Consider the following 12,500-nt stretch of genomic DNA (forward strand, 5'->3'; position numbering starts at 1 on the left):
TGTCTCACACCCCCCCCCCCCCCCCCCCGAAACCCGCTAACTGACGTTGTTTGCGTTGTGACCAGCGTCACAGCGAGCTGTCCAACGAGCTGGTGGTGGAGGCCGAGGACTCGGCCCCCATGAGCGAGGTGCGCTCGCGATCGCCGACAGACGGCGCCGAGGAGCTCGGCGAGGGCAACGAGGACGACGAAGGGCGAGAGTGAGTCCGAGGACGTTTTTTTCTCCGAAGTTTATTTTTGTTTTTGTTTGTTTTTATTTTTCTTCCCGCGGGGGGGAAGACGAGGGAGAAAGGAGGAATTCTCCCAACGGCGCCCTCCCCATCTCCGTGACGACGCGCACTGTAAACAAAGCCATCGGAGCGTTGATCCAACGAGTGTACATAGCGTCATGGCTTCCTTGGTGTTTACCGGTAAACAAAGGAATGACAAATGAGACGACGGCAAGGGGACAAAGGCAACGTGCTTCAACATTTGAAATCCGCACAAGTCGTGGGACTTTTTGCTGGGTTGTGCAATTGTGTTTTGACATCAAAAGTGACTGTACAGACCATCGTTTTCTACAGTGGATATTGGACAGAACCGAGGGGTCGGGAATCCCTCTCCTTCATCATCATCATCATCATCACCATGCATTCACTTCCAAGACCTGCTTATGTTTGGCCAATCATCATCATCATCATCTTCATGTACTGTATATACTGTACAGACATTCTTATTTGGCAAATACATTGCTTTATTATTATTATTATCGTCTCATGTTTTCAGATGGAGGTTTAAAGGCGAGTTCCCGCCATTTGCTGATAAGCCGTGATCATGTTAGTACTGCCGGTTCAAATGTGCACAATTGTTAGTGTTGTCGACAGGTCGAGCTGAACAATATTCTGAGCTTTTTTTTTTTTTTTAAGTTAAGTGTACTTCATGTTTTGCCACTCCCATGAGCAAATCCGTAAATATAGCAAATACTGTAAGACTTGTTTTCACCTCAGTTGGTCCACTTGTGAAGGAAGTGGCGGGTGGAAGCCAAGTGATTCTTGTGCTTTCGTTTTATTGATGAGCGAGAGGCCACGTTCATTCACTCTTGTGCATTTTTTGTTGTAAGGCAACAGGGAGGAGCACGGGGGCCTTTGACGGCTTGTGGCTTGCGCTCCTCCTCTCTGGCTTTGCAAAAGGCAACGCGTTATATGCGCAATACTTGCAAAAAAAAAAAACAAAAAAACAAAAATGAAAACTCCCGCGCTCATGCGACGCGAACACCTGATTTTCTTCTTTGACAGCAGTCCAAACGAAAATAATAAATTAATGAGGTCACCCTAAGGAGACCGACGCGTCCAGTGTAGGTAAGGAAAAAAAAAAATGGAGACGGACCTGAGGTTTTTGGGGGGTTTGCGTGGAAGGAGAACTTCTCAGCTGACCGCTGCCGCCGTCACTTCCTCCTCTTCCATTTCCCTATTGTCCTCTTGGTCCAGGTTGGCAACGGGCACGTTGTAGTGCCGGTCGTCCTCGGTGATGAGACTGACGTGGGGCCATTGGTCCTTGTGCTCGGCAGGGTAGTAGGCCACAAATTCCTCGGTGTCGGCCATGTACAGGCGGTACACTTGCAGGGTGCAGTGCAAGGCGTCGCCCAGCAGGCACATCTCCACCTGACGAACACAAAGACAATTTAGATTTAAAAAAAAAAAAAAAAAAAGACTAACATTTCCCTAATTACACATTTTTCGCTATTGTTCTTGAACGCTCTTGTCGTGATGCTCACCTGCTCCAGTCCGGCACTGACGCCCACGCGGCTCAGGTGGTTGGCGAGGAAGGCACGCGGGCAGTCGGAGGAGTCGCGCGCAAACAGCAGCCAGCAGAAGAGCGGCACGTCGCGGCCGCCGCGCATGCCGGCGTGCAGCCGGACGGCGCGGCGCAGCATCAGTAGTTTGAGCGCCTCCAGCATGGCCGCCTCCTCCTCACCCCCTCGAAAAGCGGCGTCACACAGCAGGAGGCGCTCGGCGGCCGACGGGCAGCGCGCCGCCGCGTGCCACTGTGGACGGCCGGGAAGACGGGACTTGATTAGAAACCCAAGTCACAGTCTTATTATCATTTTAAATGCGCCTAGGCCTCCTTGAACCAGATCTGGATGGAAATTTCACGTATTCTCCCTTTGCCCGGGCCGCGAGCCTCCACAATGTACCAAATGGAATTGGTGAAGTTACATTTGCATCATCTAGCTAACAGATGAACCAACGGCCATGCAGGTAAGAGAAAATTCTTTGGCGCTCGTGAACCTTGTTTCGGAGGATCTCCAAGGAGCTTTGAAGCCGCACAGTAGCATCCGGCTGCGCTTCATCCTCGCCTGGAAACGTCCACTGACCCATCAGCTCGGACAGATCCTGCGAAAGAATCAAGAAAAGGCAAGCCCTTACTTTTGACCTTCTTTTGTGATGTAGCCAGGCTAGACATCTAGAAGCTATTGGGAGGAGGGGGGCAAAACAAACAAGTGAGAGTTAATGTGTCCCGAGAATGACAAAGGATTTAAAGAAGTGTGAAAGTTTAACGGTGAGCGGTTAATGCTCAATAATGTTTGGCCGTGTTTAACCGGACGATGGAGGTGGAGGGTTACCGCGGCCACGTCGTCTTCGTCCTCATCATCATCATATTCCTCCTCCTCCTGAAGCCACACGGGCACCTGAGAAGCCTGAGAGAGCACCTGAAACAAGGTGGCACGCAGGGCGCAGTAGTTGTCCCCCCGCACTTGACGCACACTCGCAAAGCGCTGCGACAGCTCCTTGTAACCCTGCAGGACGGACAGAGTGAGTCAGCGACAACTAAATCACAACCAGACAAGCAGACACACATTGACACGTTGCATTTGGTTAAATCTATTGCTTTCAAAACATTGCCACTATTTCGAGCAAGGACTTAAAATCATGTTGATTGAGTTTAGGAGCTATCAAATTTTATTACCAAATAATTTCACAACAGATGTATTCATTCATTAGTTTCTTTGGATAAGATTGATTAAACATGGTTTAATATTTTTTTAAATGTCTACGTTTTAAATATATTTCTAATAACAGCAGTCTGCAGACAGAGAGTCAAGCCACCTTCCTAATGAGAGCACTTTTGGCCGTGTTGCCTCTCCATTCTCGCTCGCTATAAGACAAAATGTCCACCGCCGGGCCCAAACTGCATCTGGCCTCCACTGTGGAGCACATGAGGAACAACGTTATGTCTGCTCTAAGGCATAATCATAGCTTGTGGTGTCTGACACGCACCAGTGGACTGCAACGACAACACGAGCCGAGTTGCATGCTACATGTTCCGAAATCTTTTGTGACCTACTCGTTGCAACTGGCAAGCAAGCAATTTTTTTTTTTCAAACGGTGTAACTTCCCTCGCTGGGGTAGAATACAAACAGTATTGATCTTCAACAGAATTCAGTCCAAGCTGCTTGAGACCTGGAGGGCTCCCGCGATTTACAAGAGATGTCTTTTCTTTGTTGTTAAGACTTGTTGCAAATCGACCGGGATTGTTTCTGCGTAGGCACTTGAGCGTAGTTGAACTTGCATTGGATCCAATTCACAATTTTTTCGTGACGGACTGCTGTGTGCAAAGACTCATCGGAATGAAACGTTGGGGCGGGGGGGGGGGGGGCTATGTGTCTTTGTTAGAGCAAGACCTCAATTGATTTAGAATGCATGCTTTCACTCAGCACTTGCACGACTGATTCGGAGCGAGATCCACGGATGAGCTCACGTGGGCTGCTCTCTAACGGCGCCGCTTGTGCATCATTGGGAGACTCCTCTTCTCCTCTGTACAGATCTTCATCACTGGGAAGAAAAAAAAAAAAACATGAAACCGCTTTAGGACGTAAGACATTACGGAAAGTTAGCCAGGGGGGCTTTACGTTAGGTAAGCAGAGCTGCAAGGGGTGCCTCAGTGCACACTCCATATGAACTTCTGCGTCCACAAGTCAAAATGCTCTCTTTGTTTTGAAAGGTAACACAGTATACCAGGGGTCAGCAACACCGGTCCTCGAGGACCACGTAAGGGGAACATAAACTTCTAGAAGTGCACCTGCTCCTCAAACTGCCTTCAGCGGGTCTGACTTCTTGAAGCACTTGTGCAGTTTCTTCAGATAGCTCCTCAGCCTCCCCGCCCTCCATCGTTTCCACTTTCTTGTCATCCTCTGTCGCTGCGGGGCAGACCCCGTCTTGATCATCTGCAACATGCTGGACGATGTTTTCCTGCTGGTTTTCCTTCGTTCCATGCAGGCTGCAGAAAGCAAACGTTTTTTTTTTTTTTTAACTGCAGGCTATAATCTGTGCTCATCAATCATGGGTAAAGGCCATTGGTGCGCATACGCCTCCTTGTGGACGCGAGGAGAAGTACCGCAAAACAACACAAGGAGTCCTGTACTGTGTGTTGTTTTGGAAGCAGTTGCAACCCGCTGACCTGCTGGTGACTTCAGGCGTGGCCGTCAGCGTCTCCACATCGTTAAAGTGTGTTTCAGGGCGTTTCTCCTCCTCACCGCCCAGCTTTGCTTCTGTGGGCTGCGCACATGCATCGTGGCCTTTTTCGTCCTGGCCAGACATCAACGCTGAACACTCGCCATCTTCCGAGCCCTCATTCACTAAGCTACACGCAGAGGGAAAACAAAAATCACAACTTCACTTTTTTTTTTTTAAATGGGGCAATATGATTCTACATGAACACAGCAAAGTACAAACTGACCTGATGGCATTTGAAAGCGATACAGTCAAATTTAAGATAAACTTTTTCAGCACATTACAGTTTTATTTTTCAATAAAATGTACAGATATGCACACTTGTGATTTTTCTTTGCATTTTTGTCAGAAACAGATTTTTCAAACGTAAACCATTTTCAACAACAAGGCATTTCAATTATGTGGGGTCTCCGTCTCCACACAAGGGGTACTATGTTAAAGACTGCAAACACCAGACAAGACACGACGAACAACATTATCTTGTGGAATTCATCCATTCTACAGAACACATCGTGCGTCGCGTGACTCACCAGTTGGGCTCGGACATGTTCTCCTGACACGTTGTGGTCATGGTTGCCTCCTGAGTGTGGGCTGAAGATGGCACGTCGTCTTCGTTCCAACAAAGCTCCGTCACCATCGTGCAGCCATTTGCAACTTTAGAGCTCACGTCGCCCTCGTCATCGTGGCGGCAAACATCAGACACGTCTGCGTACATTTGCGCTTCTTGCGGGCTGCCATCTTGGTTTCCAACCTGAACGGATGAGGCCGAACACCGGTCACCATATTCCCATTGGGAGTCCACTTCCTGTGGGAGGACAGATGAGCCGCTCTTGTCCAGAAAAGTCTCCAGACTTTCTTCTGTGGTGGTGCCGTGATCGAGTGCGGCTTTGTCGGACACGTGCGCTGCTTCCTCCAGTAAGGATCCATTTTCCTGCGCAACCATATACTCAGACACATCTGATTTGGGAAGCTTCAACTGCACGTCATCGGTGTCCTCCACTTTTAACGGCACCGTGTCAGTCATCTTCCTGGGTGACACAAAAATACTACATGATGCAACATGTATGGGCTGACCAGTCGACCACCCTGCCGCCCTTAGTGGGGACATTTCAATCACCATTGTTTTGTATTGATTCGTTGATTGATTATAGTGTCCTGCTTGCTCAAGTCTCACCTTATGTTGTTGTCTCCTTGCGGGCCACACGTACCCCCGACCGTTCCTGCCAAGTAGCCCGTGGGCGAAGCGGCCTTGGTGTCATCTTTTAGCAAACCGCTTCGCTCCTCTGCACTGCCAGAGGGACGCTGAGGACGAAAGCAGCAGCCCCCCATTGGAGTGCTCCCGTCAACACAAGTGCGGGGCCTGACAGCGTCACCTCGGGTCCTAGGAATGCGGCTGGACCAGGACGCTCATGCCTGAAAAAACAATATGAAGAGTTAGTGGACAAAAGCTGGAACAAAATGGTTGCCCCTTCATCACGACGGAAAAATGGCAAACACTTTTCAGGAGAATAAATACTCATGTATCAGCGTGATGCAGTGTAGATGACACAACCATAAACATTTTCCTCAACCAAAACCCCATTCCATCATTTCTTTTGTGTGTGTTTTAAGGTCAGCGGTGGCCGGGAACCTACTTTCTGATTAATACAAACATATGTACAGAACTGGTTGAGGAAAAAAAAAAAACCTCATTCTTACAGTGGCGCTTTGACTCACTGCGTTGAATTCATTCCCTGACCACCACGAAACTGAGTGACTAACCCTGAATCTTATTTTGCTCCAAATTGAGCAGCATAGCGTCACTTGCAGGTCCATCGCCAGCCAATCAGGTTAAGCTCAATTGGTTGGCTGAGGTTGGATGACTGCTCCATCGATTGCTCTGGCCTGGCTTTTGGAAGTGACGTTTTGCTACTGAAATAGCTTTTGAATGTTGCATTTTTTTAAGAGGGAGAGTGTACGGTTGAATACTTCGATAGTTAGTTAACATTCAGCGCTAATAATTTCGATTGAGAATCTGAAGACATCGATACTTCCATACTGTAGCCAGTGTTTTGGTCAAGTGAGTGCTCGCAGTGTTATGTAGTATTTTAAAAAAATGTTGACTCCCTTGTCTACACTTATGACACACATTCGACATCACAGATGATGCCAAGATCTGCTTCCACACACGAGTGGCGTCACAATGCGCAACAACACGTTCCACTGTTGCGCTAACAAGAACCCACACAAAATCATCAAAGGAACACGTTTAAAGGGACGGACAAAGGACGACCTGAGAAGACTGTAGAAAGCGTCCAAGGTTGACAGGTAGCATGAAACGCAGCTGCTGCTGCTTTGGCTTTTGCTTCGCCCAAGTGAAGCTAACTAGCCGGCTAGTGCTAGCTCATTGGGAAACTTCCAGCACACAAATCAACACGCCCGCCCGGTCCTCTCGACGCGGCTGCTTTAGGAACTCCAGCGCCGCGCTGGAGCTCCTTTGTACTCACGCGAGTGGGACATTATGTTGTTTGTGATATACAGTGTATAAAAAAGAAATTAAAATTTAAAAAAAGGTGGTGGGCGTGTGGTATGGGGGGCTGGTGCCGGAGAGAGAAAGCGGAACAACCGCTGGGGCGGGGTTATAGAGGGTCACGCCTCCAGCTTGACGCGCTGACGTCATCGCGGAACGCAGCGAGCGTTGTTGCGTTCATCGGCCCCATGGATATTGCAGTACAATTTAACTGATATTACAAAATATAATAACAATCATAGCAATAATAATAGTAATAATAATAAAATAATGCATCAGATTTTATCCAAGAAAAAAATATCTTTAATACAGAAATTAAGTAAAGAATTGGCCTTCTAAAAAGTATTTTCTTCAGTGCAATGAATAACAGTTTATTCATTTCAACACATTCAAGAACATTTAAAGAAACGCAAGTGAATTTGACTTGCATTTTTAACTACATGTATTACACAAACAACGATTTTGAGAAAGTAGGTCATAATAAATCTGACAAAACCATCCAAATCATTTTAAATACATAAATTATGTGGAATTGGAGATCCGAAAAGGATTTCCCCATGTGCTTAATGAAGATTTCATTCGTTTAAACAGTAAAAAAACATCTTAATTATATTCTAATTAGTAAAAAAATAAAATTATTTTTACTTTAAAACAACTGATGAAATCTTAAGTGAATTCATTGCATTTGTTTTTAAAATGATTGTTATTATTTCGGTCTCCATGTGACACCACCCGTACACAATCTGTTGTCCTACCTACAGTGGATCTCACCTTTTTTGGATGTCAATCAATCTTCTCAAATTCAAGTCCAAAGTGTGCAGCTCGTCATGGTTGCCTTTCAAAGCCATTGTGGTGGTGGAAAGAGCCCCAAAGAGGACAACTGTCTCCATGTCCCAATATTTCATTGTCAGTATGAAGAAGATGTCAGTTCAATATCTTCAAGCTCATTGATGTGCTCCAACAACCCAGGAGGCAGCCCGAGCTCTGCCACAATGTCCCTGCAGCTCTGCACCAGCTGGCTGAAAATTGTTCCATGGGCGCAAGACGATGACCGAGTGTCACTGTCGCTGCCCACTGAATGTAACGTGTGACCATGTGGAGGACAATCTGTGTCCATGCAACAGTCGCTTTCTGGGCAGTTCTTCAACGGTGCTATCTCGAGGTCCTCCAGGCTCTCGGCGACGTCGTTCGCGCTGGGAGGGAACCGCTTCTCCATGGCCGTCATGATTTCCGCTACGATGGAATCCTCGTGCTTCGAAACGCGCTGGAGGAGATCCGTGACTGAGGCAGGGAAGGGCAGGCCGCGATGCTCCACCTGGTACCAGCTCCCAATTGCGCTTGAAGGGAGCGAAAAATATAATAAAAGAGAAAAACAATTTTAAGGAAAACGTTGGTCAAATGGACAGATCTTTCTTATCTTGCCCACTGAATTGAATGGAAATGCTATTAATGTATTCCAGTCGCCCCTACCCACCCCCAAATCCTGCAAACCAATTCATGGTGCCGCTCCCGCTGGTCTGCCCACCTTGGCCACCAGGAGGCAGTACACAACAGTGATGCAGCCACAAGTGACTACCATAAGATTATTTGTACAACTACTTTCATTGATGCTGCAATAGCCATTTTTCTGAGAGGCAAAAGACTATATGGCTGTACCATACAATCCCTCGAAGTCGTCCAACGGCCAGAGTCTTGGCCGCTCCCTCTTGGAAGCCCTCCTTAAAGCCCACTTCCAGCGCCGCGTCCTCGCCGGCGTCAGCGCCGTCCACATAACCGTCCTGACGGTCATTTTGACATGGAAAAATATTAATCAAAGTATATGAATGAACAATAGCAGGGCTACGCTACGTATTATATGCAACTTTAAAATTGTACATTTCCACAGCGACTCTGAGAATGTCAACAGATGAATCTGTGATGGTCTCGAGATCGTGATAGATCCTCCGGTTAGCGACACCAACACATCAAGAGTCAGGAAAGTGAAGGAAAAAAATACTCTTACGCGAATTCTTCTCTTCATGTTGAGTGCCCATTCTTTGGCTGAAATGTCAAGTTCGTCCGCGATCTCCTCAAAAACGTCGTCGGTCCCGTTTGACGTCGCTTTCAGCCACGACATTGCTTCCAGGTGGACAGAAGAAACGCAAACCAGCACCGTATTGGGGCTATGGCGTTGTGACGTCAGACCGGAAGCGGCTTCTTCTTCGACGGCAAAGTCGCCAGCTCCAATTTGGCAGCATCGTCACCTGCAGGGCAAATTGCGCCAACGCAGCTAGTTACTCACAAAAGACTCGAGTTGTAAAACAGATAAATCCTGTAGGTGGCGCCAGAGTTTCCCATTAAACTAGTCCGTGGCTGGTGGTCTCTCCAGCCAGACCCGGTTGGTTCAAGGGGGCGGCTAAGGTCGACTCTGTCCGTCCTCAACCCGACAAGGCTTCCTCGTGTGGTGATTTATGTCAACACCCTGCACTCACACTCCCGTTTATTTCATTCAATTGTACGGAGCCCCTACCCAAGGTGACATGAAGAAAAAGAAAGTAGAAGAAGAATCCTGACAATCATGTATGAATGTATGTGTGTATGTATGTATGACTGTGTGACTGTGTGAGGGTTCTGCAAAATCCTACATATACTCGAAAGTCAGCATAATTTATCATTTTTGTGGGTGAAATGTGATGAAAACCCGGCTGTCGTCTTCTATTCCGAGTCAAATGTTGTTGTTGATGTTATTACGGCCATCAAACACGAGCTACTGGTGAATTTATCGCCGTCCGTTGCATCTTTACAGCTTCCCGTTTTCACTTCTCAACACGCGACGACCATCAAACGCATTATTGTGAGGCATCAATTATGCATTTCAACCTGGTGTGGAATAAAAAAAAACAGCGGGATGCATTAGAGCAGTGGTTGTTGTTGTTGATGTTTTTACACTAAGTAGCACCTCAAAGAATTCTTCTGTCAAAGTATAAGTACAATATAGTAGTGTAGTAGGCTTTTGAGTGTCCATCCAAAATGAACACTTGTTTTTTTTCTTTAAAAAAAAGTATATTTTAAAGTTCTATAGTATTTTTGTTATTTTATGTTAAATGTTCTATTACGCTTTGTTACAGCTGCAGCTGTTGTGAAAGCGCGATATAAATACAGGTGTATTGTATACGATTGTAACTAAAAATTGTATCTAAATAAATGTTTGAAAACCAACCCATTTCAAAGATGTGACTGTTTTGTACTTAGAAGTTAAATACAACTAAAACGAACTGAACAAAATGTACGATACTGGTTTGAAAAAAAATGTTGACGCAAGCCACTGTAACATCCAGTTGGAACATTTCATTCAGTGATTGTTTTGTACGCCACTAGAGGGAGCCCACGTACCATGAGGGGCGTACATAAAAAATCTCAAATGCCCGCCTTCCCTCAAACAACCATCGACCCCCCCCCCAAAAGCTCCCAAACTTATTTCCCCGACTGCTGCATTTCCCTCCAATTTCCCAGCGTGTTCATTTTCGGTGCCTAATGGCGCATCATTTTGCCCCAGAATTAATCCTCAGAATCAAAACAGATTTTCCAGGGAGCAATCTCCCATCAAGTATTGATTTTTTTTCCCTTTTTTTTTTTTTTTTTTTTTTTTTACTCACACCGGCCGAGCCTGTGGTCCCTAATTTAAGATGACAGGCCGGCAGCACAATGGAGCCAGCAAAGCACCTTGGGAGCTCTTCTTCCTCCTTCTCCTCTTGACGGATAGATGGGGAGGTTACACCACACTTGCGCATCAATGTGCTCGAGCTGTTTTTTTTTTCCATCTTGAGGCCACGCAGGTGCAGCCATCAGCCATCATTGGGGGGGTCCGTCTTTGACCGATTCACGCCCCCCCCATTGGTCATTTTGAAGAGGGGTGCCTTCATGAGAACGCAAAAGGAGATGAGCATGACAGGACACATCACTTGAACAACTCGATTTCATTTTTTTTTTCCACAAAGCAACATTTATTCAATAGTTTTGCTCAGTGTGTTGCTTTACCATGGAATTGTTTTGCTGCCGCAGGAAGAAAAAAAAGGTTCAATAACAGTTGATACCATGTTAAAAGGATAATAATACTCATTTGTGAGGTGTGCTTTTCTGTTTTGACCAAAAGTCCAAAGTTTGTTGAGTTTTGGCGGCACTGCGATGATGACTTGACATATTAGGAGGTCACGAGTGACTGGTCCTCTTCAGGCGCAACATTTTCCAGAGAAGCTCAAGGACGACTTGCTGCCATGATTGCTGTCCTGTTTACATTAAACGCAACTTTTCAAGTGTTTCAAGTACCGTATACGAACTCAAGTGGACGTACGTGACGCTTGGTCCGGAACTTGCTCGTACGCTCGATTCAAAAGCGTGCCACCTAAACACATTAAAAGTTGCACTTCCCCGCTCAAGCACGACAAACATCAAGTCGGGAGCGTAAGTAAACGTAACCTTTCGTGTTGCATTTGTATGATCGGAGGTGTCAAAAGTTGAAACGAATAAGCAGCAGTTCAAGCAGACAGCGATTTCATGCAGTGTGGAGGAGCTAATGCGCATCCTAAACCTTTAACCAAAGTCTACATGATCAATATAAAGTGCTAAAAAGTGCACCCGGTTGACTATTTTGATCATATGGAAATTTTCATGATGTTGGACTTTGATTTTGGTGTTTTGCAGCCACTGACTAACCCATTCGATTTGAATCACACATTCGGTGGCTAATGTGTGTGTGTTTGTGAGAGCTTTCTAGACTTGTGGAAAAGGCAAAGTGGGGCTGACTGACAAACCGGTGGCACGCGTTTTCCTTTTTGAGCAAGTACGCAGACGACGGTGCCCATTTTCATCGGCAGGCGCAATTAAAAAAGGCAAGCAAAGGAACATCAGAGCATGCATGTCTGCCAGCGAAGCTGAAAACCTCCTGCAAGACCAAAACGCATCAGTCTTAATATTAATAATGCATCTGCTCAGCGTGCTTTTTTTTTTGGTATTATGGTTATTTTATTATTTACTCGTTTCCTCCTCTCGTCTTCAAAAGCAATGGACAGGAGTACCAACGACGTCTCCAACTTTTTGGAGTTTGCTTTCAAAAGGCTCCCTTCACTTTACTTTCTTTGCCCTTCTGCTTGTGGTTGTTTGCTGGTTTGTTGACGAGAGGCCACTGTTTGCACTGCACCCCCACACGCACCCCCGCTCCCCCAAAACAAAAACACATCTTTCCACTTGTCAATGAACAGCTTTTCCTATAGGGGGATGTACTCCCATTTGCCCGGGGTGATTGGAAGAGACAGTGAGGTCACCTGAAGTCTGCTTTCACTAAACACTTCTTTTATGCGCCTCTTAAAAAGATGGATTTTTTTTTTATTCTTTCCTTGAAGAATATTTACACTCCACGTTATTGAAAACACTTTTTCTGTTGACCTGTATGAAGCGCACGGGCATAGAAATATCGTGAATATTTGTATGTAAATAACTGACTCAAGCTTACTTCATACACACACA

The 12,500-nt window shown here is 46.2% G+C and overlaps 3 protein-coding genes across 5 annotated transcripts in view; 1 reads left to right on the forward strand and 2 right to left on the reverse strand.

Annotated features, from left to right (window-relative positions):
* The window catches only part of ankha (ANKH inorganic pyrophosphate transport regulator a), an 8,351-nt gene extending 7,607 nt beyond the window's left edge, over positions 1 to 744 (forward strand). For 2 of the 3 annotated variants that reach the window (XM_019879895.1, XM_019879894.1), the window contains exons 12-13: positions 66 to 199; positions 279 to 744. In XM_019879895.1, the coding sequence (XP_019735454.1) occupies positions 66 to 199; positions 279 to 432 (288 nt within the window). In that variant the 3' untranslated portion in view covers positions 433 to 744. Of the gene's footprint in view, positions 1 to 65 lie in introns of all 3 variants that reach the window. The other variant, XM_019879896.1, reaches the window with a different exon arrangement.
* A 142-nt stretch (positions 745 to 886) lies between these two features.
* On the reverse strand, positions 887 to 7,084 carry LOC109521827 (uncharacterized). Its single transcript, XM_019879893.1, has 11 exons — positions 6,762 to 7,084; positions 5,664 to 5,902; positions 5,020 to 5,517; positions 4,437 to 4,619; positions 4,059 to 4,256; positions 3,738 to 3,811; positions 3,086 to 3,183; positions 2,602 to 2,775; positions 2,267 to 2,371; positions 1,753 to 2,022; positions 887 to 1,639 (listed from the first exon to the last, which is right to left on the reverse strand). The coding sequence occupies exons 2-11, from the start codon at positions 5,816 to 5,818 to the stop codon at positions 1,403 to 1,405; spliced, it is 1,992 nt and encodes a 663-aa protein (XP_019735452.1). The 5' UTR covers positions 5,819 to 5,902; positions 6,762 to 7,084; the 3' UTR covers positions 887 to 1,402.
* A 194-nt stretch (positions 7,085 to 7,278) lies between these two features.
* otulina (OTU deubiquitinase with linear linkage specificity a) lies at positions 7,279 to 9,186 on the reverse strand. Its single transcript, XM_019879897.1, has 3 exons — positions 9,001 to 9,186; positions 8,655 to 8,776; positions 7,279 to 8,335 (listed from the first exon to the last, which is right to left on the reverse strand). The coding sequence occupies exons 1-3, from the start codon at positions 9,112 to 9,114 to the stop codon at positions 7,906 to 7,908; spliced, it is 666 nt and encodes a 221-aa protein (XP_019735456.1). The 5' UTR covers positions 9,115 to 9,186; the 3' UTR covers positions 7,279 to 7,905.
* Between the last annotated feature and the right edge of the window lie 3,314 nt (positions 9,187 to 12,500).

Source organism: Hippocampus comes, unplaced genomic scaffold (genome assembly GCF_001891065.2).
Source record: "Hippocampus comes isolate QL1 unplaced genomic scaffold, H_comes_QL1_v1.1 scaffold446, whole genome shotgun sequence".
In the NCBI taxonomy this organism is placed as follows: Eukaryota; Metazoa; Chordata; class Actinopteri; order Syngnathiformes; family Syngnathidae; genus Hippocampus; species Hippocampus comes.